This window comes from Balaenoptera physalus (assembly GCF_965194825.1).
Source record: "Balaenoptera physalus genome assembly, chromosome: 8".
In the NCBI taxonomy this organism is placed as follows: domain Eukaryota; kingdom Metazoa; phylum Chordata; class Mammalia; order Artiodactyla; family Balaenopteridae; genus Balaenoptera; species Balaenoptera physalus.
Window position 1 is genome coordinate 46,285,937 of NC_138887.1, and position 24,017 is coordinate 46,309,953.

At 38.5% G+C, this 24,017-nt stretch overlaps 1 protein-coding gene and 1 pseudogene across 5 annotated transcripts in view; one reads left to right on the forward strand and one right to left on the reverse strand.

Annotated features, from left to right (window-relative positions):
- Positions 1-24,017, forward strand: part of LOC309666475 (protein ILRUN pseudogene) — a 725,371-nt pseudogene that overhangs the window by 353,761 nt on the left and 347,593 nt on the right. The window lies entirely within an intron of this gene.
- LOC309665798 (uncharacterized protein) overlaps positions 1-24,017 on the reverse strand; it is a 437,009-nt gene that overhangs the window by 109,692 nt on the left and 303,300 nt on the right. For 2 of the 4 annotated variants that reach the window (XM_082472531.1, XM_082472530.1), the window contains exons 3-4: positions 16,107-16,159; positions 15,940-15,983 (exon numbers count right to left, since the gene is read on the reverse strand). In XM_082472531.1, the coding sequence (XP_082328657.1) occupies positions 15,940-15,983; positions 16,107-16,159 (97 nt within the window). Of the gene's footprint in view, positions 1-15,248; positions 15,984-16,106; positions 16,160-24,017 lie in introns of those variants that run through there. The other 2 variants (XM_082472529.1, XM_082472532.1) reach the window with 1 other exon arrangement.

A 24,017-nucleotide genomic window follows, 5' to 3' on the forward strand; every position in this document is an offset into this window, starting at 1 on the left:
CACCAGTGGGAGGGAGCTGTGAAGGAGGAAAGGTTTCCACACACTAGGAAGCCCCTTAGTGGGCAGAGACTGCGGGTGGCGAAGGGGGAAAGCTTTGGAGCCACGGAGGAGAGCGCAGCCACAGGGGTGCGGAGGGCAAAGCGGAGAGATTCCCGCACAGAGGATCGGTGCTGACCAGCACTCACCAGCCTGAGAAGCTTGTCTGCTCAGCCGCCGGGGCGAGCGGGGGCTGGGAGCTGAGGCTCGGGCTTCAGAGGTCGGATCGCAGGGAGAGGACTGGGGTTGGCTGTGTGAACACAGCCTGAAGGGGGCTAGTGCACCACGACTAGCTGGGAGGGAGTCCGGGAAAAGGTCTGGAGCTGCCGAAGAGGCAAGAGACTTTTTCTTGCCTCTTTGTTTCCTGGTGCTCGAGGAGAGGGGATTAAGGGCGCCGCCTAAACAAACTCCAGAGACGGGCACGAGCCACAGCAATCAGCGCAGACCCCAGAGATGGGCATGAGATGCTAAGGCTGCTGCTGCCGCCACCAAGAAGCCTGTGTGCGAGCACAGGTCACTCTCCACACCACCCCTCCCGGGAGCCTGTGCAGCTCGCCACTGCCAGCGTCCCGTGATCCAGGGACAACTTCCCCAGGAGAACGCACGGCGCGCCTCAGGCTGCTGCAACGTCACGCCGGCCTCTGCCGCCGCAGGCTCGCCCCGCATCCGTGCCCCTCCCTCCCCCCCGCCTGAGTGAGCCAGAGCCCCCGAAGCAGCTGCTCCTTTAACCCCGTCCTGTCTGAGCGGGGAACAGATGCCCTCAGGTGACCTACACGCAGAGGCGGGTCCAAATCCAAAGCTGAACCCCGGGAGCTGTACGAACAAAGAAGAGAAAGGGAAATTTCTCCCAGCAGCCTCAGAAGCAGTGGATTAAAGCTCCACAAACAACTTAATGTACCTGCATCTGCTGAATACCTGAATAGACAACAAATCATCCCAAATTCAAGAGGTGGACTTTGGGAGCAGGATATATTAATTTTTCCCCTTTTCCTTTTTTTGTGAGTGTATATGTGTGTGCTTCTGGGTGAGATTTTGTCTCTATAGCTTTGCTTTCACCCTTTGTCCTAGGATTCGGTCCGTACGGTTTGTTTTATTTTATTTTATTTTTTTACTTAAAAAAATTTTTTTCTTAATAATTTTTCCTTATTTTTTATTATAAAAAATTAAAAATTTTCTTAATTTTTTATTTTTTATTATAAAAAATTAAAAATTTTTTAAATAAATTTTTTCTTAATAATTTCTTTCTTATTTTTTATAAAAAATTAATAAATTTATTTTTTAAAAAATTTTTCTTAATAAATTTTTCTTAATAATTTTTTTCTTATTTTTTATTATAATAGCTTTATTTTATTTTATTTTATTTTATCCTCTTTCTTTCTTTCTTTCTATTTTTTCTCCCTTTTATTCTGAGCCGTGTGGATGAAAGGCTCTTGATGCTCCAGCCAGGCACCAGGGCTGTGCCTCTCAGGTGGGAGAGCCAACATCAGGACACTGGTCCACAAGAGACCTCCCAGCTCCACGTAATACCAAACAGCAAAAATCTCTCAGAGATCGCCATCTCAACCTCAAGACCCAGCTTCACTCAACGACCAGCAAGCTACAGTGCTGGACACCCTATGCCAAACAACTAGCAAGACAAGAACACAGCCCCATCCATTAGCAGAGAGGCTGCCTAAAATCATAATAAGGCCACAGACACCCCAAAACACACCACCAGACGTGGACGTGCCCACCAGAAAGACAAGATCCAACCTCATCCACCAGAACACAGGCACTAGTCCCCTCCACCAGGAAGCCTACACAACCCACTGAACCAACCTTAGCCACTGGGGACAGATACCAAAAACAACAGGAACTACGAACCTGCAGCCTGTGAAAAGGAGACCCCCAAACAGAGTAAGATAAGCAAAATGAGAAGACAGAAAAACACACAGCAGATGAAGGAGCAGGGTCAAAACACACCAGACCTAACAAATGAAGAGGAAATAGGCAGTCTACCTGAAAAAGAATTCAGAATAATGACAGTAAAGATGATCCAAAATCTTGGAACTAGAATAGACAAAATGCAAGAAACATTTAACAGGACGTAGAAGAACTAAAGAGGAACCAAGCAATGATGAAAAACACAATAAATGAAATTAAAAATACTCTAGAAGGGATCAATAGCAGAATAACTGAGGAAGAAGAACGGGTAAGTGACCTGGAAGATAAAATAGTGGAAATAACTACTGCAGAGCAGAATAAAGAAAAAAGAATGAAAAGAACTGAGAACAGTCTCAGAGACCTCTGGGACAACATTAAACGCACCAACATTCGAATTATAGGGGTCCCAGAAGAAGAAGAGAAAAAGAAAGGGACTGAGAAAATATTTGAAGAGATTATAGTTGAAAACTTCCCTAATATGGGAAAGGAAATAGTTAATCAAGTCCTGGAAGCACAGAGAGTCCCATACAGGATAAATCCAAGGAGAAACACGCCAAGACACATATTAATCAAACTGTCAAAAATTAAATATAAAGAAAACATATTAAAAGCAGCAAGGGAAAAACAACAAATAACACACAAGGGAATCCCCATAAGGTTAACAGCTGATCTTTCAGCAGAAACTCTGCAAGCCAGAAGGGAGTGGCAGGATATACTTAAAGTGATGAAGGAGAAAAACCTACAACCAAGATTACTCTACCCAGCAAAGATCTCATTCAGATTCAACGGAGAAATTAAAACCTTTACAGACAAGCAAAAGCTGAGAGAGTTCAGCACCACCTAACCAGATTTACAACAAATGCTAAAGGAACTTCTCTAGACAACAATCACAAGAGAAGGAAAACACCTACAATAACAAACCCAAAACATTTAAGAAAATGGGAATATGAACATACATATTGATAATGATAATTACCTTAAATGTAAATGGATTAAATGCTCCAACCAAAAGACACAGACTGGCTGAATGGATACAAAAACAAGACCCGTTTATATGCTGTCTACAAGAAACCCACTTCAGACCTAGGGACACATACAGACTGAAAGTGAGGGGATGGAAAAAGATATTCCATGCAAATGGAAATCAAAAGAAAGCTGGACTAGCAATTCTCATATCAGACAAAATAGACTTTAAAATAAAGACTGTTACAAGAGACAAGGAAGGACACTATATAATGATCAAGGGGTCGATCCAAGAAGAAGGTATAACAATTGTAAATATTTATGCATCCAACACAGGAGCATCTCAATACATAAGGCAAATACTAACAGCCATAAAAGGGGAAATTGACAGTAACACAATCATAGTAGGGGACTTTAACACCCCACTTTCACCAATGGACAGATCATCCAAAATGAAAATAAATAAGGAAACACAAGCTTTAAATGATACATTAAACAAGATGGACTTAATTGATATTTATAGGACATTCCATCCAAAAACAACAGAATACACATCTTTCTCAAGTGCTCATGGAACATTCTCCAGGATAGATCATATCTTGGGTCACAAATCAAACCTTGGTAAATTTAAGAAAAATTGAAATCATATCAAGTATCTTTTCCGACCACAACGCTATGAGACTAGATATCAATTACAGGAAAAGATCTGTAAAAAATACAAACACATGGAGGCTACACAATACACTACTTAATAACGAAGTGATCACTGAAGAAATTACAGGGGAAATCAAAAAATACCTAGAAACAAATGACAATGGAGACATGACGACCCAAAACCTATGGGACGCAGCAAAAGCAGTTCTAAGAGGGAAGTTTATAGCAATACAAGCCTACATCAAAAAACAGGAAACATCTCGAATAAACAACCTAAACTTGCACCTAAAGCAATTAGAAAAAGAAGAACAAAAAAACCCCAAAGCTAGCAGAAGGAAAGAAATCATAAAGATCAGACCAGAAATAAATGAAAAATAAATGAAGGAGACAATAGTAAAGATCAATAAAACTAGAAGCTGGTTCTTTGAGAAGATAAAAAAAATTGATAAACCATTAGCCAGACTCATCAAGAGAAAAAGGGAGAAGACTCAAATCAATAGAATTAGAAATGAAAAAGGAGAAGTCACCACTGACACTGCAGAAATACAATCTATCATGAGAGATTACTACAGCAACTCTATGCCAATAAAATGGACAACCTAGAAGAAATGGACAGATTCTTAGAAATGCACAACCTGCCGAGACTGAACCAGGAAGAAATAGAAAATATGAACAGACCAATCACAAGCACTGAAATGGAAACTGTGATTAAAAATCTTCCAACAAACAAAAGCCCAGGACCAGATGGCTTCACAGGTGAATTCTATCAAACATTTAGAGAAGAGCTAACACCTATCCTTCTCAAACTCTTCCAAAATATTGCAGAGGGAGGAACACTCCCCAACTCATTCTACGAGGCCACCATCACCCTGGTACCAAAACCAGACAAAGATGTCACAAAGAAAGAAAACTACAGGCCAGTATCACTGATGAACATAGATGCAAAAATCCTCAACAAAATACTAGCAAACAGAATCCAACAGCACGTTAAAAGGATCATACACCATGATCAAGTGGGGTTTATTCCAGGAATGCAAGGATTCTTCAATATACACAAATCAATCAATGTGATACATCATATTAACAAATTGAAGGAGAAAAACCATATGATCATCTCAATAGATGCAGAGAAAGCTTTCGACAAAATTCAACACCCATTTACGATAAAAACCCTGCAGAAAGTAGGCATAGAGGGAATTTTCCTCAACATAATAAAGACCATATATGACAAACCCACAGCCAACATTGTCCTCAATGGTGAAAAACTGAAACCATTTCCACTAAGATCAGGAACAAGACAAGGTTGCCCACTCTCACCACTATTATTCAACATAGTTTTGGAAGTGTTAGCCACAGCAATCAGAGAAGAAAAAGAAATAAAAGGAATCCAAATTGGAAAAGAAGAAGTAAAGCTATCACTGTTTGCAGATGACATGATACTATACGTAGAGAATCCTAAAGATGCTACCAGAAAACTACTAGAGCTAATCAATGAATCTGGTAAAGTTGCAAGATACAAAATTAATGCACAGAAATCTCTTGCATTCCTATAAAATAAGATGAAAAATCTGAAAGTGAAATTAAGAAAACACTCCCGTTTACCATTGCAACAAAAAGAACAAAATATCTAGGAATAAACCTACCTAAGGAGACAAAAGACCTGTATGCAGAAAATTGTAAGACACTGATGAAAGAAATTAAAGGTGATACAAATAGATGGAGAGATATACCATGTTCTTGGATTGTAAGAATCAACATTGTGAAAATGACTCTACTACCCAAAGCAATCTACAGATTCAATGCAATCCCTATCAAACTACCACTGGCATTTTCCACAGAACTAGAACAAAAAATTTCACAATTTGTATGGAAACACAAAAGACCCCGCATAGCCAAAGCAATCTTGAGAACGAAAAATGGAGCTGGGGGAATCAGGCTCCCTGACTTCAGACTATATTACAAAGCTACAGTAATCAAGACAGTTTGGTACTGGCACAAAAACAGAAATATAGATCAATGGAACAGGATAGAAAGCCCAGAGATAAACCCATGCACATATGGTCACCTTATCTTTGATAAAGGAGGCAAGCATATACAGTGGAGAAAAGACAGCCTCTTCAATAAGTGGTGCTGGGAAAACTGGACAGGTACATGTAAAAGTATGAAATTAGACCACTCCCTAACACCATACACAAAAGTAAACCCAAAATGGATTAAAGACCTAAATGTAAGGCCAGACACTATCAAACTCTTAGAGGAAAACATAGGCAGAACACTCTATGACATACATCACAGCAAGATCCTTTTTGACCTAACTCCTAGAGAAATGGAAATAAAAACACAAACAAATGGGACCTAATGAAACTTAAAAGCTTTTGCACAGCAAAGGAAACCATAAACAAGACCAAAAGACAACCCTCAGAATGGGAGAAAATATTTGCAAATGAAGCAACTGACAAAGGATTAATCTCCAAGATTTACAAGCAGCTCATGCAGCTCAATAACAAAAAAACAAACAACCCAATCCAAAAATGGGCAGAAGACCTAAATAGACATTTCTCCAAAGAAGATATACAGATTGCCAACAGACATATGAAAGAATGTTCAACATCATTAGTCATTAGAGAAATGCAAATCAAAACTACAATGAGATATCATCTTACACCAGTCAGAATGGCCATCATCAAAAAATCTACAAACAATAAATGCTGGAGAGGGTGTGGAGAAAAGGGAACCCTCTTGCACTGTTGGTGGGAATGTAAATTGATACAGCCACTATGGAGAACAGTATGGAGGTTCCTTAAAAAACTAAAAATAGAACAACCATACGACCCAGCAATCCCACTACTGGGCATATACCCTGAGAAAACCATAATTCAAAGAGAGTCATGTACCACAATGTTCACTGCAGCTCTATTTACTATAGCCAGGACATGGAAGCAACCTAAGTGTCCATCATCGGATGAATGGATAAAGAAGATGTGGCACATATATAGAAGGGAATATTACTCAGCCATAAAAAGAAACGAAATGGAGGTATTTGTAGTGAGGTGGATGGAGTTAGAGTCTGTCATACAGAGTGAAGTCAGTCAGAAAGAGAAAAACAAATACAGTATGCTAACACATATATATGGAATCTAAGGAAAAAAAAAAAAGGTCATGAAGAACCTAGTGGCAAGAGGGAAGAAAGACACAGACCTACTAGAGAATGGACTTGAGGATATGGGGAGGGGGAGGGGGAGGGGTAAGATGTGACAGGGTGAGAGAGTGGCATGGACATATATACACTACCAAATGTAAAATAGATAACTAGTGGGAAGCAGCCGCATAGCACAGGGAGATCAGCTCGGTGCTTTGTGACCACCTAGAGGGGTGGGATGGGGAGGGTGGGAGGGAGGGAGACGCAAGAGGGAAGAGATATGGGAACATATGTATATGTGTAACTGATTCACTTTGTTATAAAGCAGAAACTAACACACATTGTAAAGCAACTATACTCCAATAAAGATGTAAAAAAAAAAAAAAGATCTCACACCAGATAAGCAGTATATAATTCTCATATTTAAAAAAATAAACTCATATTGCAAGATTGTAATTCAAAATATATAGTTGCTGATATTAAGCCTGGCCAACTCACAAGCTTCAAAGATCTGACTTAACTCAGAAGTCACTGTCCAACAGTCCCCGGCATCTATGGCAGATTGAGTGGAGCCAGTAAAGTGAGAAATGAACAGGCCTGAAGCATTGAAAAATGAAAGTGACAAGTTACACCAAACTGAGCAGTTTAATAGCTTTCTTATAGTGCATGACAGTGGGAAGTATCTTTTACTCAAGATTCAGTATGGTCAGCTAGGAATTTAAAACCCTGGTATGGGTTCATGGGATGAATGAATTCCACTCGACTTTGAGTTCACTAAGAGAGCAAATCACCTCTCCTCTACTTGCTCTGTGTATCTGCTTTATAAACGGGTGATAATCTCATCTCCCCTTGCATCTCAGCAGATGATGTGAGGTTTAAGTGAAGATTTTAAGGGGAAAATATCTATAAATAATGACAAAATGTTGTAATCATCCTAAAGTGAATTTAACCTTTGTACATCATTAGAGCATCTGGAACTCTCTTTGGAATCTACCACAAGGTCATCGTAACCAGATGTTTTGTTATTGTTGTTTATTTTTGCCTGCCTTTTTCTTACTTTATACCTGATGAGATTCTGAATAACGTGAGAGACTTCTAACTAAAGACTGAGTCCTCAGCTTCACACAGTTTACCTCCTTCCTCAACACTTTACCAGGAAAAAAAAAAAAAAAGATACATGGGAACTACTTGTAACTACAAGATCAATTGATTGATTCATTTCTTTATCCACTAGACACTTAGTATCTGTAATTCCTCAAGCCTTCTTTCAGACATTAGAAATACGAAGATGAATATGGTATAGTTTCCTCATGCTAAGATCTCACAATCTGTAGCCTAAAGATCCCTAAGCGGTTGGCCTCTTCCTGACTCCTGGGGAATAATCATCACCAGCCTCCCACTCAGACCCACTCAGTCTGGGAAACATCAGCTTTAATAACAGGCCTAGGACTATACTTTAGGAGGCACTTCTGGCTTTTTGTGAAAGCAGTTTGTCCCCAAATCACAACCCCATTCCACGACCTTTGCCTTTTTCCAGTCAAATTCTTATAGCCTCTGCACACTAGGACTCACGACAGTCCAGTTCTCTAGTGAGGTGTTTAAAAGCCCCTACTGCATGGCTATACTCTCTGGATTCAAATCTTGGTTCTTTTGTTTACCAGGTATATACACTGAGGCAAGTATGGCAGAATTCTATGACTCATTTTCCTCATCTGTAAAATAGTGGTAATAATAGTACCTAGGGTGTTAGGAGGCAAATGAATTAACATGCATAAAGCACATAGAATGGCATGTGGCACATGGTAAGGACTCAGTGTCTACTAAGCATCACCGTTATCATCACTACTGTGTGCCGTGGATAAACGTACACGTGGTCAGTAGCGAAATGCTTAATACTGAAGGGTCTACTCCCAAAAGCCCAATGGCCCAATCAATTTGAATATTCCCTCAACATCCTTTCTGTGTAAGAAGAAGCTAGGCCAAGAATGGCTAACTTGATATTATAGAATGGAACTTCATAATGAATTGCTTTTCCCTAGGACCCAGAAAATTTGATCTTGGAGCAAAAAGAGACACAGTCTCTAGATCTCTCTTCTAAACTGAATGGTACTTGCACTTACCCAGGGCCAGGGTGCACAATAGTAATGCCTTTGCATAGAAACTATACAGAGTCAAAATATCCTCTCATAAATCTGGTCCACCTCAAGCATTCCTCCACAGTAAATGGTGACTCTAACCCCTAGAGTTACATAAGCCAGAAACCTTGCATTCACCCTTTATCTATCCTTCTTGGAACTTCATTTTCAACATCTATCTAATCAATCATGGATCCCACTGGACTTTGTTTCTGAGCTATCTCTGGATCCTATCCCCGTTTTTCCATTTTCATTCCCAGTCATCGTGATCCTTTACCTGAACTATAGTAAATTATGCCATGGCCACTTTGATTCCTCCTTAATTCATTCTCCCCACAGCCACCAGAATAATCTACTGAAGGCACAAATGTGAATATGTCTCCCCTCTGTCTCATTAAAAAAAGGACTTTCATGGTCCCTGGAATGAAATACAAGATCATTGTCATGACCTACAAGGCCCTCCAGGATCTATAGATGAATTCCAACCCAGGTCAAGGGACATCTTCCCCCACTTCTCTCACAGACTGGACTTTTTCAAATCCCCTAGGCAACTGAGCTTTCATCACTTTCACAATTGTGATCCTCTCCATCTAGAGAGCTCCCTAACCCACACATTGTCCCTATTCTTTTGACCTACTATCGCCTATTTCTCCCTCAACTATCCACTCTAGATCACTTTCTCAACGAGATCACACTAGGTCAGCTCATCTTTTAGAAATCAGTCATCTCCTTCCTGACACTTAACGCTGATATAATTCTGTTATTAACCGTACAGTTTATTTATAGTAGTCCCCCCCACCTGTCTGTATTCCAGGACCCCTGGTTCCAGTGGATACCCAAAACCATGGATAGTACCAAAGGCTATATATACTATTTCCTATACATACATACCTATGATTAAGTTTAACTTATAAATTAGGCACAGCATGAGAATATCCAAATTGTCAGCCAGCATCACTGCATGTTGGGGCCATTATTAAGTAAAATAAGGGTTACTTGAAACATAAGCACTGCAGTATCCCAAACAGTTGATGTGGTAACTAAGAAGACTGCTAAGTGACTAATGGGCAGAATATGCAGGACAAAGGATGATTGACATCCGGGGCAGGATGGAACGGGACATTGAGAGATTTCATCACGCTACTCAGAATGGCGCATAATTTCAAATTTATGAATTATTTCTGGAATTTCCCATTTTCAGATCATACCTGACCACGGGTAACCGAAACCACAGAAAGTGAAACCTCAGATAAGGCGGGGACTATTGGATTAACATGCTTCCCCAAGTTTAATATAAGTTCCATGTTGGAGAGGGGCTTTGTATCTTCTATTCACAATTGATCCCCATAGAGACTCAATACGGTTTTTGATCTACAAATAGTTCAAGAGTTAATTGTGACCCCACAGAGTTACCTAAGTCCAATTAACATTTAAGAGAGCTCTGATTTACTAAAATCTTGATTCTTAATTCCACTTTTAATTTCAGAATAAGACAGAACCAACCTCAATACCTAATGTCTCACTGTTCTTTTATTGACAGCAAATTCAGGTCTTGGTACTGGAAATTTGTCCATCTCTTCACAATAGAGCAAGGATTAGTACTTTATTCATGTGCTAAAAAAAAATGAGCATCATCTTTCATAAAATCAAAGATATAAATGTTACCTCCATCTTTGGGAGCTTCCACTTTGCCTGAAATGGAAGGAGCAAATTTAAGAACCAGTTTAAAGGCCTTCAACCATGTGGAGTATGAGAAATTTAAAACTATCCTTATATTTTCTAGGAAAACACATGTTTTAACTATGAAGAGAAATTTGGAACGTATTTCTACCTGTGTATGAGAGCCTATTTAAACCCTATATTAAGGCATTCCCTTTGCACTTTACATTTGCCTATGGCAATGCATCTTGCAGGATGATTTCTCTGCAAGAAATCTTTAAGATAATAACAAAATTTACCCCCATACCCTTCCAAATATAAATTATTAAAAGCAAATATACCCTTGGTATATAAATTTCAAAAATCATTAATGAATTTAAAAAGAAAAAATTATTTAGTCTGTTTCAAGAAAAACACTTCATCTGTGTTTTCCACTTATATTTTTGGCCACTCCTTTTCAGCTTTCTTCAAAAATACTCCTTTTTCCAAGAGCAACTTAAACATTTATGTTCTCTAAGATTCTGACTTGGCAATTGTGGTAAATTTCATTTTTATTTACCAAAAATCTGCTTTCCCTCCTGGGAGAGGGTTATACTTCTCAACCCCTCAGAAGTCACAACTTGTGACTTGCTTTGACCATGGAAACGTGAGCAGAAGTTTTATATGTTACAGGCAGAAGTGATAAGGGTCCATCCAAGCTTCATCCCATTCTCTTTTCCCTCTGCATAATGATGAATGAGGTTCCATATACAAGTTGTTCAGGAGGGCTGTATCCCAAAGATGTTTTAAAGTCAAATCCCAACCACCATAGATATGTAACAAAACAGAGAAGAAAAGCTTTGTTACTGTGAATCATTGAGGTTTGAGGGTGTTGTGCTATAGCATAAGCATATCTACAAGAACTGATAGAGCTATCGTATTTCCTCACTCTATTCCTACTCTCTAGCTCTGTAATCATAGCTTTAGCTGCCACCTATGTGTTAATTATATCCCCCCCCCCAAAATCTTTTTTGCCACCAGGAACAATCACCTAATCCCTATATGCCTTTTCTACATGCCTCCTGAACAATTTTATCTGGCTGCTCTTCAGGCAACTGATAATCATAACCAAAACTAAATTTGTCATTTTTCTTTCAAAAACGCCATCTCCTTTCCCTTCCTCCAATACTACTCATCTGTGAGACTTATCCTCAACTGCTGTCTCCCTCAGCCCCACTCCATATCCAATTGATTGCCAAGCTTTGTCAGTTCTGCAACCCCAAAAGAATTTATTCCATTCTCTTCATCTCCTTGCCAGAGTTCTGGTTTAGACCCTCCTCATTAATTTCCTACGATTTTAAGACGATCTCAATCTTGCGCGATCTCAATTTATTCTCCAAATTTTCACCAGCATGGTCTTTCTAAAATTCAAATGTGATTTTATCACTTCACTGCCTGGAATCTACCAGTGGTAGCCCAAGCATTCTGTACAATGTCCAAACCCTTCGCAGAGCATTTGAGATAACTCACCACCTGACTCTGACCCACCTTTTTATTTTTACCCACAGATGCACCACCACATTCATCTGACCAATATGCCAGACCTCTTCCAGACGCATCATGTTCTTTTAAACCTCTGTTACTTTTCATGTTTTTGTCTATTAATGTTGCTTTCCTCCCAACACCTGAATGGCTAACTCTCTTCATCTCTCTGAGCCAAAATCACAACTCTGGACATCACCCAAAGCAGGAAGCAGATACAAATGGGTCCTCGTGGACCCTATTCAATGCATGCATATCATATAAGAAAAATATATAGACAAAGGGATACAAATAAAACCAAAGGCTATAATAGGTCATGAAAACAGACGAAGTGAGGGTCTTTAAAAGGGAGGATTAATTTAAAGTATTCAGTAAAGAAATCCAACTGGGTACAAATGAAAAATGTTCTATTGGATTTAGCTATTACCTGGTACAGAAGCCAGCTTGCAGGAGGTTAAAAAGTAAATGGAACGCGAGACTTGGAAACACGAAGTGCAAACAATTCTCCTAACAAAGTGTAGAGCCTTTAGGACAGAGAGACATGGTTCCAGGGCTAGAGGGGATACAATAGGAGGAGAGAAATTTCCTCAGTTTAGGATATTGGAGTTTGGAGACACATTAGTCAGAGCAGCTAGAGGGAAATGAGAGTCAAAGGCAATTCTTTTTAAGGGAGTTCGGGTCTCAGACAGTGGAATGTTAGCTAACAATGGACTTGCTGAGAAACAGATATTGCTTTGCCTGTAGAAGAGGAGGAATACTGGAGGGAACTTTATGTTTAGTCACGTCCAGGTGAAAGTGAGAGAAGCACTACTAAGTAGAAACAGCCTACAGATTTGAAGGTATTGGTGGGATGGTAGATGAAAGGTCACAGTTGACCCTTTGTAAACCACATCCATTGATTTCCTAAGAAAACCAAGACCAAGAAACGATCAGATTGTTCTCAGAGTGATGAAGCAGAATTGGATTTATCACGTTCCAACCTGTTTTCAAAACAGTATTTTTAATATGATTTTACCAAGAATCCTTGACAAAATCATTTGACAGCATAAAATGAACTGTCTGTCTTTAAAAGACCAAATGATATAGGAAGTCATATTTGAATGATGTGCAGAGCTGGGCACTGTACAAACCATGCAGATATATATATATAAAGCGACAAAGAGCCACAATACATCCTAGAAAGAAACAGAATCAGAGAGAGGTACCACGAGGCAACATCATTTGTTTAAATTTTTATGTTTTGCTGAAAAACAGCCATATTTGGGGGTGTAGAAGAGCTTTCCTTACTGGAGTCACCTAATTCCTTTGAAATTCATTTTCCCTTTGCTAAGCTGAGCTAACAAACCAGGACCCATCCCCAATATGTATAGATGTGTTGAAGATTATTTAGCTTATAAAGCCCATGGTCAACTTAGCAAAAATTATTCTATAGGTATAAATTACGAATCTATGAACAAACACAGAAAAATCAAATTAAATGCTAACTATAATATACTGCTTTGGGGGGATATTATTTCTAAGAGCTCAGGATTGTTTCTAATTAAAACTATCTTTCCTTAAACCAAGCTTCTAGAGATTCTACAAGTTCCTTTTGCCTAAGAAATATTTAAAACTCTGTGCTAGCAAAACACCTCTGACCTTGGACTTTCGGATTGGAGCACGCTTTGTTACAAGTACTTAGGTTTGGTGTTATAATGTCTTTGAGATATTTTATTGTATTGAATTTCTCTATACAGTTTGGACTTATTCTTAGAGATGTAATAAAAATTTATGTGGATAGCTGCATAGCCCATTGCTCTTAAAACACTTCTGCATGTATTGTCATTAAAAACTACACGTGGATGTGTTTACAACATCAAAAATCCACGCAAACGTTCAAAACATTTCCACAATCAGGTGTCTCACAACATTCTTGTAGCATTTTCTTTTCCCTTTTAGTCACTGATTTATATTAGAAAAACATACATGTTTCTGCCATTAGGGGGGAAAAAGTACAACATCTTTTTTTATGCTCTGATTAATGTTGAGACACTTCAAACATTGCAAAAAGGCACTTCTTCTGATGTTTTAACTTCTAGTTTTCATAGCCCTTTACAAGACTGATTTTTCCTTTATTCATGCTACATCACTTTAATTTATTCTTGTTACTCAGCCCCAGAAACAGACGGAACAGCCTTAGGCTTGCAGGAACCGTTTGACCAATTGCTAGTTGGCAGAGAGGGAAAACACTTACACACAGCTCTCTGGCAGCCTGTGTGAAATGCATCAGCTCCATCTAGGATGGTGGGTAAGTGCCCACATCAAAAAAAAAATACACCATTACAACTGATACTAATAAGTCTCAGAGGAATGTAACTTGAATGGGAAAGTTCCAGTTCATTATCTTTTATCACTTACAGTCACAACACCGTGCTAAATTATTTTTGTTAATATCTTCAGCCAAGCCATCACACAATGCCTTTTATCTTTTGTGAAAATTATTACCTAGTTTTCGCAATAAATAATGTGGGTAGAGACCAGATAGCTAGTTTAGGATGAGCATTTTAATGGTTAGGTCAACTAAGTAGAGCATGTTCAATATCAGAGTCTTTTTTAGACACTTACTCAAGAAAAATAATGGAGAGTATAAAATGGTGAAAAAAAAGTTATCACCTGGTATAAGAAAAGAAGTACTAAAAGTCAGAAAATCATCCCAGATGCAGAATCTACTTGACCATGGTACAGGAAAAACTAAGTTCTAAACCTCTAACTTGCTTTTATATTTTTCTACCCAATTAAAGCACAATCATGACATATAGACACATTCCCTGGAAGGCTAATACTTTGGCACCCAAAGCAATATTCCCCAACAATTTCTACTTGGGATTGAGCAAAGTCTAAAGACTGCGTGGAGGAAAGCCAAAGAACACTGCATATAACAGCTACTTATGAATTTTAGAGATTGGAGGCAAATGCCTAAATTATTCATTTAAAACAGGCAAAAAAATGTTATCTTCCTAAATCAAGATCAATTCAAAACAACTACTGATATAACTTACATAAATTATCAGAATATCGCATTGTATTTTGTATAGTTAAACACAATTCTTGGTGATACTTTCTAGTTATGCCTTCTGTATTTGCTTTCTCAGAGAAGCCTTTTCTAACTACCCAGTTTAAAGTAGTAGCCCCTCTCCATGGAGAGGTTACTTCATCCTTTATTTTCTCTAGTTTTTTTAAAAAATTTTCGTTATCTGAAATGCTATCATCTGCATGTACTTGTCAACTTGGTTACTTTCTGCTTCTCTCCCCCTAATAATGTCAGCGAATAGGATGTAGACATCTGCTTTACTCCTCCCTGCATCCCAGCCCCTAGAACAAGGTTGGCCACACAGAAGATGCTCACGTCATTCCTGAATGAATGAAGACAGTTGGCTACTTTCATATAACTACCATGTTTCAGTTAGAATTTTTAAAATGTATGCTTTTCAACTGAATTGAAAAACCTTATTCTATCTCCCCCCCTACAAAAAAAAAATTTGTCTTAACAATCATAACAATCAAAGGAAAGAGAAAAAGTACAGAAGTTTATCACATTATCACCACAGTAAAACATTCCTTCTATGTTTAATCTTTAATGTCTTTGAGTTGACCCATCTCTCTGGGGAACAAGGCACACAATGTCTGCTTTTGCTATGTATTTGGGAATGTGGGTTAGGGTTGGGGACCATTTGAGAGGTTATCTTCTCCAACACTTCATATTGTCTTAAAACGTTAGACCAGAATCATCTTCATACCAACACTGACCTGGAACAGTACATAAGGGAATGAAGATACTAGTAATTGATGAAACCTCACCTTGATCTCCTCAGGAGCTAGTCAAGTACATGTCTCTGAATCTGCACTGCAGTGTTTCTCTTGAGAACTTACCTTAGTGGCTTTCTTCAGTTTCAGTGAAATAATATCAGAAATATCTGTCAAATATATGACAAAAGTCATAAATATAGTAAGGTCAAAAATGAAAGAATATCATGTAGGATGGATATCATTTATGTCAATTTAACATTTAAACTCCCAAATATAATCAGAAGTTTTACCTTCAGGAAAGCCTCTGGGAAGACCTGGGTCTCCTACACAATTGCTCAGCTTCCTAGGAGAAAGGAAAATGAAAGAATCAAAGAGAGAAGGAAAAGCTGAAATAGAAGCAGGGGTTAGTCAACTGTTGTAGAACCAGTTACAAAGCACACAGGTGGAAATGATCACTGCCTTTGTGAAGGCAATTTCACAGAAGGTCCTGATTCAAAAACACTACCAAACGTAAAATAGATAGCTAGTGGGAAGCAGCTGCATAGCACAGGGAGATCAGCTCTGTGCTTTGTGACCACCTAGAGGCGTGGGATATGGAGGGTGGGAGGGAGGGAGATGCAAGAGGGAAGAGATATGGGAACATATGTATATGTATAACTGATTCACTTTGTTATAAAGCAGAAACTAACACACCATTGTAAAGCAATTATACTCCAATAAAGATGTTAAAAAAAAAAAAAAAAAACACCTTCCCGTCACCTCAGTACTCCTCATCTGTGGGTTGATATTATTTTCATTCATATTAGCTTACGTCTCTGTTCCCTGTTGATAGTAATAGCCCCTGGAGGAATTGTGACCTTAACTTGACTGAGTAACCTTATTCATGGAAGAGGGAGGAATAAACAAGAAAAACTGGAAGGGTTGAGTATAAAATACAGTGGCTGGTGAGATTCAAAAGAACACTCCACATAGTCATGTGTTAACTTTTCTCTCCTCTCTTTCCTTTCTCTAAAGCCAAGCAGTGAAGAAGGTGCTAGGGATGCTTTCAGCCTTTTCATTTGTTTTGTTCTCAACAACATGCAGGTCTGTTTTAAAAGGTGATGGATGCAAGAATTTCACTGCAAATAAAAGTTACAATACAATTACAGTGTGTATAGCCTTCAACCATTTCCAGAGCTTGAAGCAAAATGCCACCAAATTTTACCTAACCTTTTGCTACTTAAAGTAGATAGTTTCTGCCCCCCACAAACACACAGTTTTTCTTTCCTTCCAAAATCCAGTATTGTGTCTAAACTAACCAGTCTTGAAAATGTAACTTCATGAATGGGATTTAGCTTGTATCTCTATAATAGCAAAGTATTACCAATGTAGCAACTAAGGGTTTGAAGTTTTGAGAATTATTTTATGGGGATCCTACCTATAATGTAATATTTTTAAATAGAGAGTTGTACAAAGGAAAGAGAGATGGGAGAACAGAGAGATGGGAGAACAGATAGATGGAGACACAGAGACAGAAAGACACAGAGACAGACAGAGAAAGAATGAATCAGGTCCAATCACGAACGGAAGTTCAAAATAGTGTAATTTTTTCCTTTGGTAACTATAACCTCCTTCCAAAGCTCTCCTGTTTTATTTGTCCTTCCTCTTCCTCCTTTCCCCGCAGCCCAGCCCTCTGGAATCAGAAGCGACCTAACTGCTTACCCTCTACAACACATCTTCCAGAGAAGCATTAGGAGAAAATGGAACTAACATTTTAGTAGGTATTATAAACTAGGTGTATTATGTATGCTATCTTACACAATTGCAAGTTCCTGGCTGTGTCATCATAACCATTTGACAGATAAGGAAGCTGGGGTTTCATAATTTGTTCATTGTTACCCAGCTTCTAAGGGAGAGATCTGGATTCAGGTCCTGTTTTATCTGACCTTAAAACCTATGTCTTTTCAGCACAGGGCACAGTCTCTCCCTCTACCTCCTTATCCAGACTTTCAATTGGCCAGCAATTGGACTGAATTAACTAGTTCCACCAGAGCCTGAATAATGAGTGAGACTTAAAATGCTTTCCCTCCAAGGAGTGCACATATTTACACAGGAGAAAACATCCTTAATTAATGAAAGATTTCCTAAGGTAAACTTTCTGGGCTAAGCATCACTTTTCTGGTCGAGTGGCATTGGGGCTGAATACTCCACTTGCTTCATTCATCAGGTCATGGCTCTCAAACAGTCATATATATTTAGTCCCAAAAGACAACTAACTAGGCATTGTGCTACACGGTGTATTTTTTTTTTTCAGTGATTGTTACTGGCAGGCTTTGAAGCAGTTGCTCTAACATTTGGGAGAACAGTGCTTGCGGAGGGAATTTGGTTCAGTTCTTAATAAATGCATTTGTCATGTTTCTAATTTTCTTTCTGTACCCTTCCAATGCTGTTTCTTCCAAGGCTTAAAACGAGATAACCTCAGTTTGATGTTGTTATTGTCTCTCTCGTCTCCTGTTGGATATCTAGAGAGAGAGAAGCAACATGAACTCTTGGCAGTAATAGGCTTTTCCAAAGGAACTGATGCCTCACATTCTAGGGCCATTTGAACTGCTTTAGTCACGCAACAGGGAGTAATAAATTAACCTCACTTGGTAGCCACTTCCTCAACTACAAATGGTGTTAATACCAGCATCCCGCTGGGCAGCTGTCTAGAGCAATTAGCTTCACATATACCAAACAGTGTAAGAGGTCAGGGTCAAGTTTCCAAGCCAAAGTACCTGACCTTGAACCTCCTTCTGTTAACTCACAGCTTTGTGGAATCCATTAACTCACTTTGCTTCCCTTGCTTAGGTTTTTATTGCATAAGAAGGAAATATAGTATCTACCTAATTACTCATATGATTAAATGAGCAATGCAAATGAAGCGTATAAAAGAGTGCCTGAAGCGCTCTGTTATTACATGTGAAATATATTTGTAATTCACTCAGTACTTCTGAAACATGGTATTATTGTGTTGCATCATATGTGGCAAAAAGGGATTCATTGTCATCGTATTCTTCAGGCTATGAAAAAACAGGATTCATGTGAGGCTAGTAGCAGAGCACGTGTTTGGGACGGCATTCAATCCTCATAGGACAACACAGGTAAGTGCTCAAAGCAGGTAGAATTCACCAACTGCATCAAGTGGGGACTTGAGAAAAGAGAAGGCTGGAGTACTGGGGGCAGGATGAGAATTCAGAGTGGCTTCTCAGAACCAAAGAGGGTAACGTGCCATGAGACCTTAAAGAAGAAAATCAGACTTAATAAAAAATTGCTAAACAGATTAGAAACAGCGAGTTGCAATGATGAAAGGCAATAATCTAGAAGCTGTCTGAAAAGCAAACGTGATTAAGGCAAAAGTTAGGAATTATTATAGACAAAGAAAGATTATGGTTGAGCATACAGCTCTGTTTTAAATTGCTTTAACTGCATGAGGCACTGGTGAGAGTCAAATTTTGAAGGACCAAACTAAACTTGGAAAGAGACCCGTTCTCCAGAAATGTTGAGACATGATCAAATGGAAGTACAGTTGATAAAACTCTTATTTTCAATGAGGAGAAATTCATCCCGAGGGCCTGGAGAGAGAGGTATGGGAAGTAGAGAAAAGCAGCAGAACAGAATATAGGAAAGTTTCAGAGACAAGTTCACCTATTAGCAAAAAAGTCTTTCAATACTACTGCTACCTGCCACCCACCACCTGTGAATCCCCAGTCACTGCCATCAGTGGCTACTTGAAATCAACCAACCAAACATACAACCAAATACATGAAGCTTTGAACAAATCTCTAGATTTAAAGATGAAAAGAGGTAAGAAGAGGCAAAAAAAAAAAAAAAAGAAAGAAACATTCCAGAATTGCTAACCATTAGTAAAGATGCCCATTCCTACAAGATTCCCATGCCTACATGTTTGTCCTCTGCCCCAAATACATTTTCCTATGTGAACTCAACAATTTACTATATTCTGCCATATCATCAAATGTTCTCTATTAAAAACTTAAGATATTAAATGTCTACTTCTAAAAATGAAAATGCCTCTGGGAATGTGAAGAAACGCCTCTTTAACATTTAGCAGAGAGGAACTGCATTGGAGAATTGGAGTTCTCATCAAAGCAGGGTGGAGGTGAGAAAAGCTCAAGGAGGCAAGTCAAACCTCAACATGGGTTCAGTGAGAATATAGCATGACAAAATAGCATCCACGCGTACATAGAGAAGTAGAAGAAAGCAGAAAGGGAATAGAGAAGTACCACTGTTAAACTTTTGCTAAATTTTAACTTGTTCTTTGGACCATCCTTGACCCAAGAAAGTAAAGAAACTCTTCTTTTGTGCTTTCATTTTAAACTGCATGGCTCCCAGAACTTGGGTTAGATTTTTAAATGAATCCTTTATTTCAGTTACATTCATTATCAGTTATTAGGGTTTTGCACATTGCTTTCAAACCTAATTATGGAGACTTTTCTGGGAATGTGTACCCAATGTCTAAAGGCACTAGAAAAAAAAATTTTTTTTTAATTGACAGAAGCTAGAGAAGAGATTATAAACTGCAACTGTGAGCGAGAAAAATGAGCATGGGTTCAGAGAGCAGTGGGTAAATGTTAAAGGTTCAAGCTCTTATACAAAGACAAGGACAAGAGGGGTCTCCTCAACCACCACTGCTACAGGAGGTGTGGAAAACCTCAGCCTCAGCAACTCAAGATGCCAGGGAACAGAGTTCAGGGCTGGAAGAATAGCTGGAAATTTGAAGAAATCATGGCAGCAAGAGAACTGAAGGAATGCGGTCCCAAATCTCAGTATAAACCCTGCTCGAATCCCTGGCTGACAGTGAAATTACTCGTGCACGAGGAAGAGCTCATGAAGCTTAATGAGAAACCAGGCAGAGACCAGAGGAATCTACGCTTGAAAGACAGATCTGCAGAAGAGAACTGTGAGTTTGCTGCTTTTATAACTCAGAGCATTCCCTTAAACATGAGGTAGCTAAAATATTAAAGGACTGGTCATACTGTGCACTGGTGAGACTGTAGTACAACTAGAACGAGAAGCTCATACACTGGTGGAGAAAAATGTAAATTCGTCCTGCTACTTTAGAAAAAAATTTGGCAGCATCAGAAATTGCTGTGTCCAATTCCCATATGACCCAACAATCACATTTACATCTACCTAAGAATGAAAAAACATGTCCACACAAAGATCTGTGTGTGAACGTTCACAGCAACTTAATCATGACAGCTCAAAACTGAAAGTAATCCAAATGTCCATTAATACATGAATGGATAAAACACACTGTGGCTTTTGTGTGTGAGTGTGTGTGTGTGTGTGTGCATGTACAGTAGAATACTACTAAGCAATATAAAATGATTGAACCCCTGATACAACAACCACGTGGACCCATCTCCAAATCATTAAGCTGGGTTAAAGAAGCCAAATACAATAGAATATGTGATGTTTAGCCCTTTCGTATGAAATTCTAGAAAATGCAAACTAACCTATAGCGACAGGAAGCGGATCAGTAGTTTCCCGGGTTGGAGAGGCAGATTACATAGGGAAATAAGGAATCTTTGGGGGATAACAGACTTGATCTGTACTCTTAGTGGGGTAGTTATTATACAGGCGTATAATTTGTCAAAACTCATCCAACCGCACACTTAAAATGGGGCAGTTTACTATATGTAGACCATACCTCACTGAAGTTAACAACAAATAGGTGGGTAACTTGTAGATTTTGGAGCAATTCAAAAGCAGTTTTTCATATGCCTTTGAACAATTATTTACATAATCTGGTTCTCTTTTAAAATAGCAAACTCAGCAATACTTATGACTAGAAAACAAAGGGAGCCTGTTCTATTGATCTGACATTTGACTATTTCTTGCTTTTCTCCATTTCTCTTTCCCTCGTGTGCACAGCATTCTTCCTGCCCCCGTTCCTTTGACTGTCTTCTCATACTTCTGACATTTAAAAATGCTTATAACATGTAAGTTATTTGGACAGTTTAGAGTTCAATGCATTGAAAAATTGAGTTGTTTATAGGAAAGACCTTTTTATAAATGAGTAAAGAAATATTGGGGGGAGACGAAAAGAGGTAAATATTTTTTTTTGTTTATTTCTATTGTGATATTTATAGAAGGGCCTTTATAATCCACTGTGGCAAATTTATATTTTTCCTTCTTCTCTATTAACAGAATCATAACTTTTCTTGGTATAGCATTGCTCTCAGCTGCAAATCCAACACATTAAAAAATACAATAATCCCACTTAATTCTCCAGCCTCCTTTGGAATGAGGAATGGCCACAGGGCACAGTTTTGGTCAATTAGATCTAAGCAGAAATGGCTGAGCAGAGCTTATGAAAAAATGTTAATAAAGGCTGATGCACCTTGGATATGATATTTATGCTGTGCTCTTCCCCTTCTTCATTCCTTTAAGTACAGACACAGAAGCGAGTCAGAGAAGGCATCTTGCACCCACAGGTTAAAGGCTAAGAACAAAAGCATAAGAACAACTCTAAAGTTGATGGAGCAAAAAGTGAGCCCTGATGGCTTCCTGGAGCTACCAGGTCAACACTTTATTTTCTAATTCTGAACTTTTTGTTATGCAAAAAAACAAACGAAACACCGTATTTGATTACATTGAATTTTACATGCCACTGAACTTATTCCTAAATGATGCATGCAATCCCTCTACAAAATCTCTTTTTTATAGATAAAAGGAGGAAGGCAAAGGAAGTTAAATGGCTTCCTTCACTAAGTTCTCCCTCTTTCTTTTCCTTTTTCATCTTTCAGTCTTATTGAGATACAATTGACATACACCACTGTGGAAGTTTGATATACAGCAAAATGATTTCATTCACATTCATCATGAAATGATTACCACAAGAAGTTTAGTGGACATCTATGATCTCATATAGATACAAAATTAAAGAAATAGAAAAAAAAAATCTTTTCCTTGTGTTGAGAATTCTTAGGATTTACTCACATATATAAACAGAGAAGTGTTAGATAAGTACATCATGTTGTATACTAAGTCCCTAGAACTTATTTATTCTCCCTCTATTTTTAATTAATGACCCAGTTCTGAAATCCAGGTCTTCTTACTCTCCATACCATAAACGATTTCCCAATAGATGAAAAAGCCTAGAGGAGAGAACCGTTAAAACTAACTTATTGGGCTTCCCTGGTGGCGCAGTGGTTGAGAATCTGCCTGCCAATGCAGGGGACACGGGTTCGAGCCCTGGTCTGGGAAGATCCCACATGCCGAGGAGCAACTAGGCCCGTGAGCCACAACTACTGAGCCTGTGCATCTGGAGCCTGTGCTCCGCAACAAGAGAGGCCGTGACAGTGAAAGGCCTGCACACACCGCGATGAAGAGTGGCCCCTGCTTGCTGCAACTAGAGAAAGCCCACACACAGAAATGAAGACCCAACACAGCCAAAAAATAATAAATAAATAAAATAACAAAAGGTGCCCTTTAAAAAAAAAAAAACTTATTTCTTTCAACATACAAGTTTGCGAAAGCTAAAAGAAACCACTAGAGCTTAACACCTTGAACTATAGACATTTACATTTAAGGCTTTCATTGTGTGTTAGGAGCAGCTAGGATTTGGAGTTAAAAATACATAACAGGGGTTAAAAATACTAAAAGTTCAAGTATGTATCTTCCTGAGATAACCCCCCATTAAAACAATCATAGAGGAATAGCTCCACCAGATATTAATAAATATTATGAAGCCACCATAATTAAAACTGTATAGTATTAGCACGTAAATAAACAGACTATTCAAAGAGAATTAAGAGGGTAGAACTTAAATGATCTCACAGAAAAAAAAGGGGGGGGATATGTGAGGTGACGTATATGTCAGTTAACTTGATGGGGAATCCTTTTACATGAATACATATATTAAATCATTACTTGGTACACTTTAAATAACTTACAATTTTTATTTGATTAAACTTAAATGGATCCAAGTTTGTATGTAAATTTAGTATACCATGATGTAATTAATGTTTTTATAGTCATGAAGTAATGAAGATCCATTCCTTATACCATTCAGAAGGATAAATTCCTCAGAGATCAGAAATTTGAATAGTGAAAAAAGGAAACTATATAAACCTTAGGCAAAAACATAGGTAAATTCTTCTATACTTTAGCCATGGGAATGCTTCCCCAAGGACTCAAATCCAGATACACAAAAG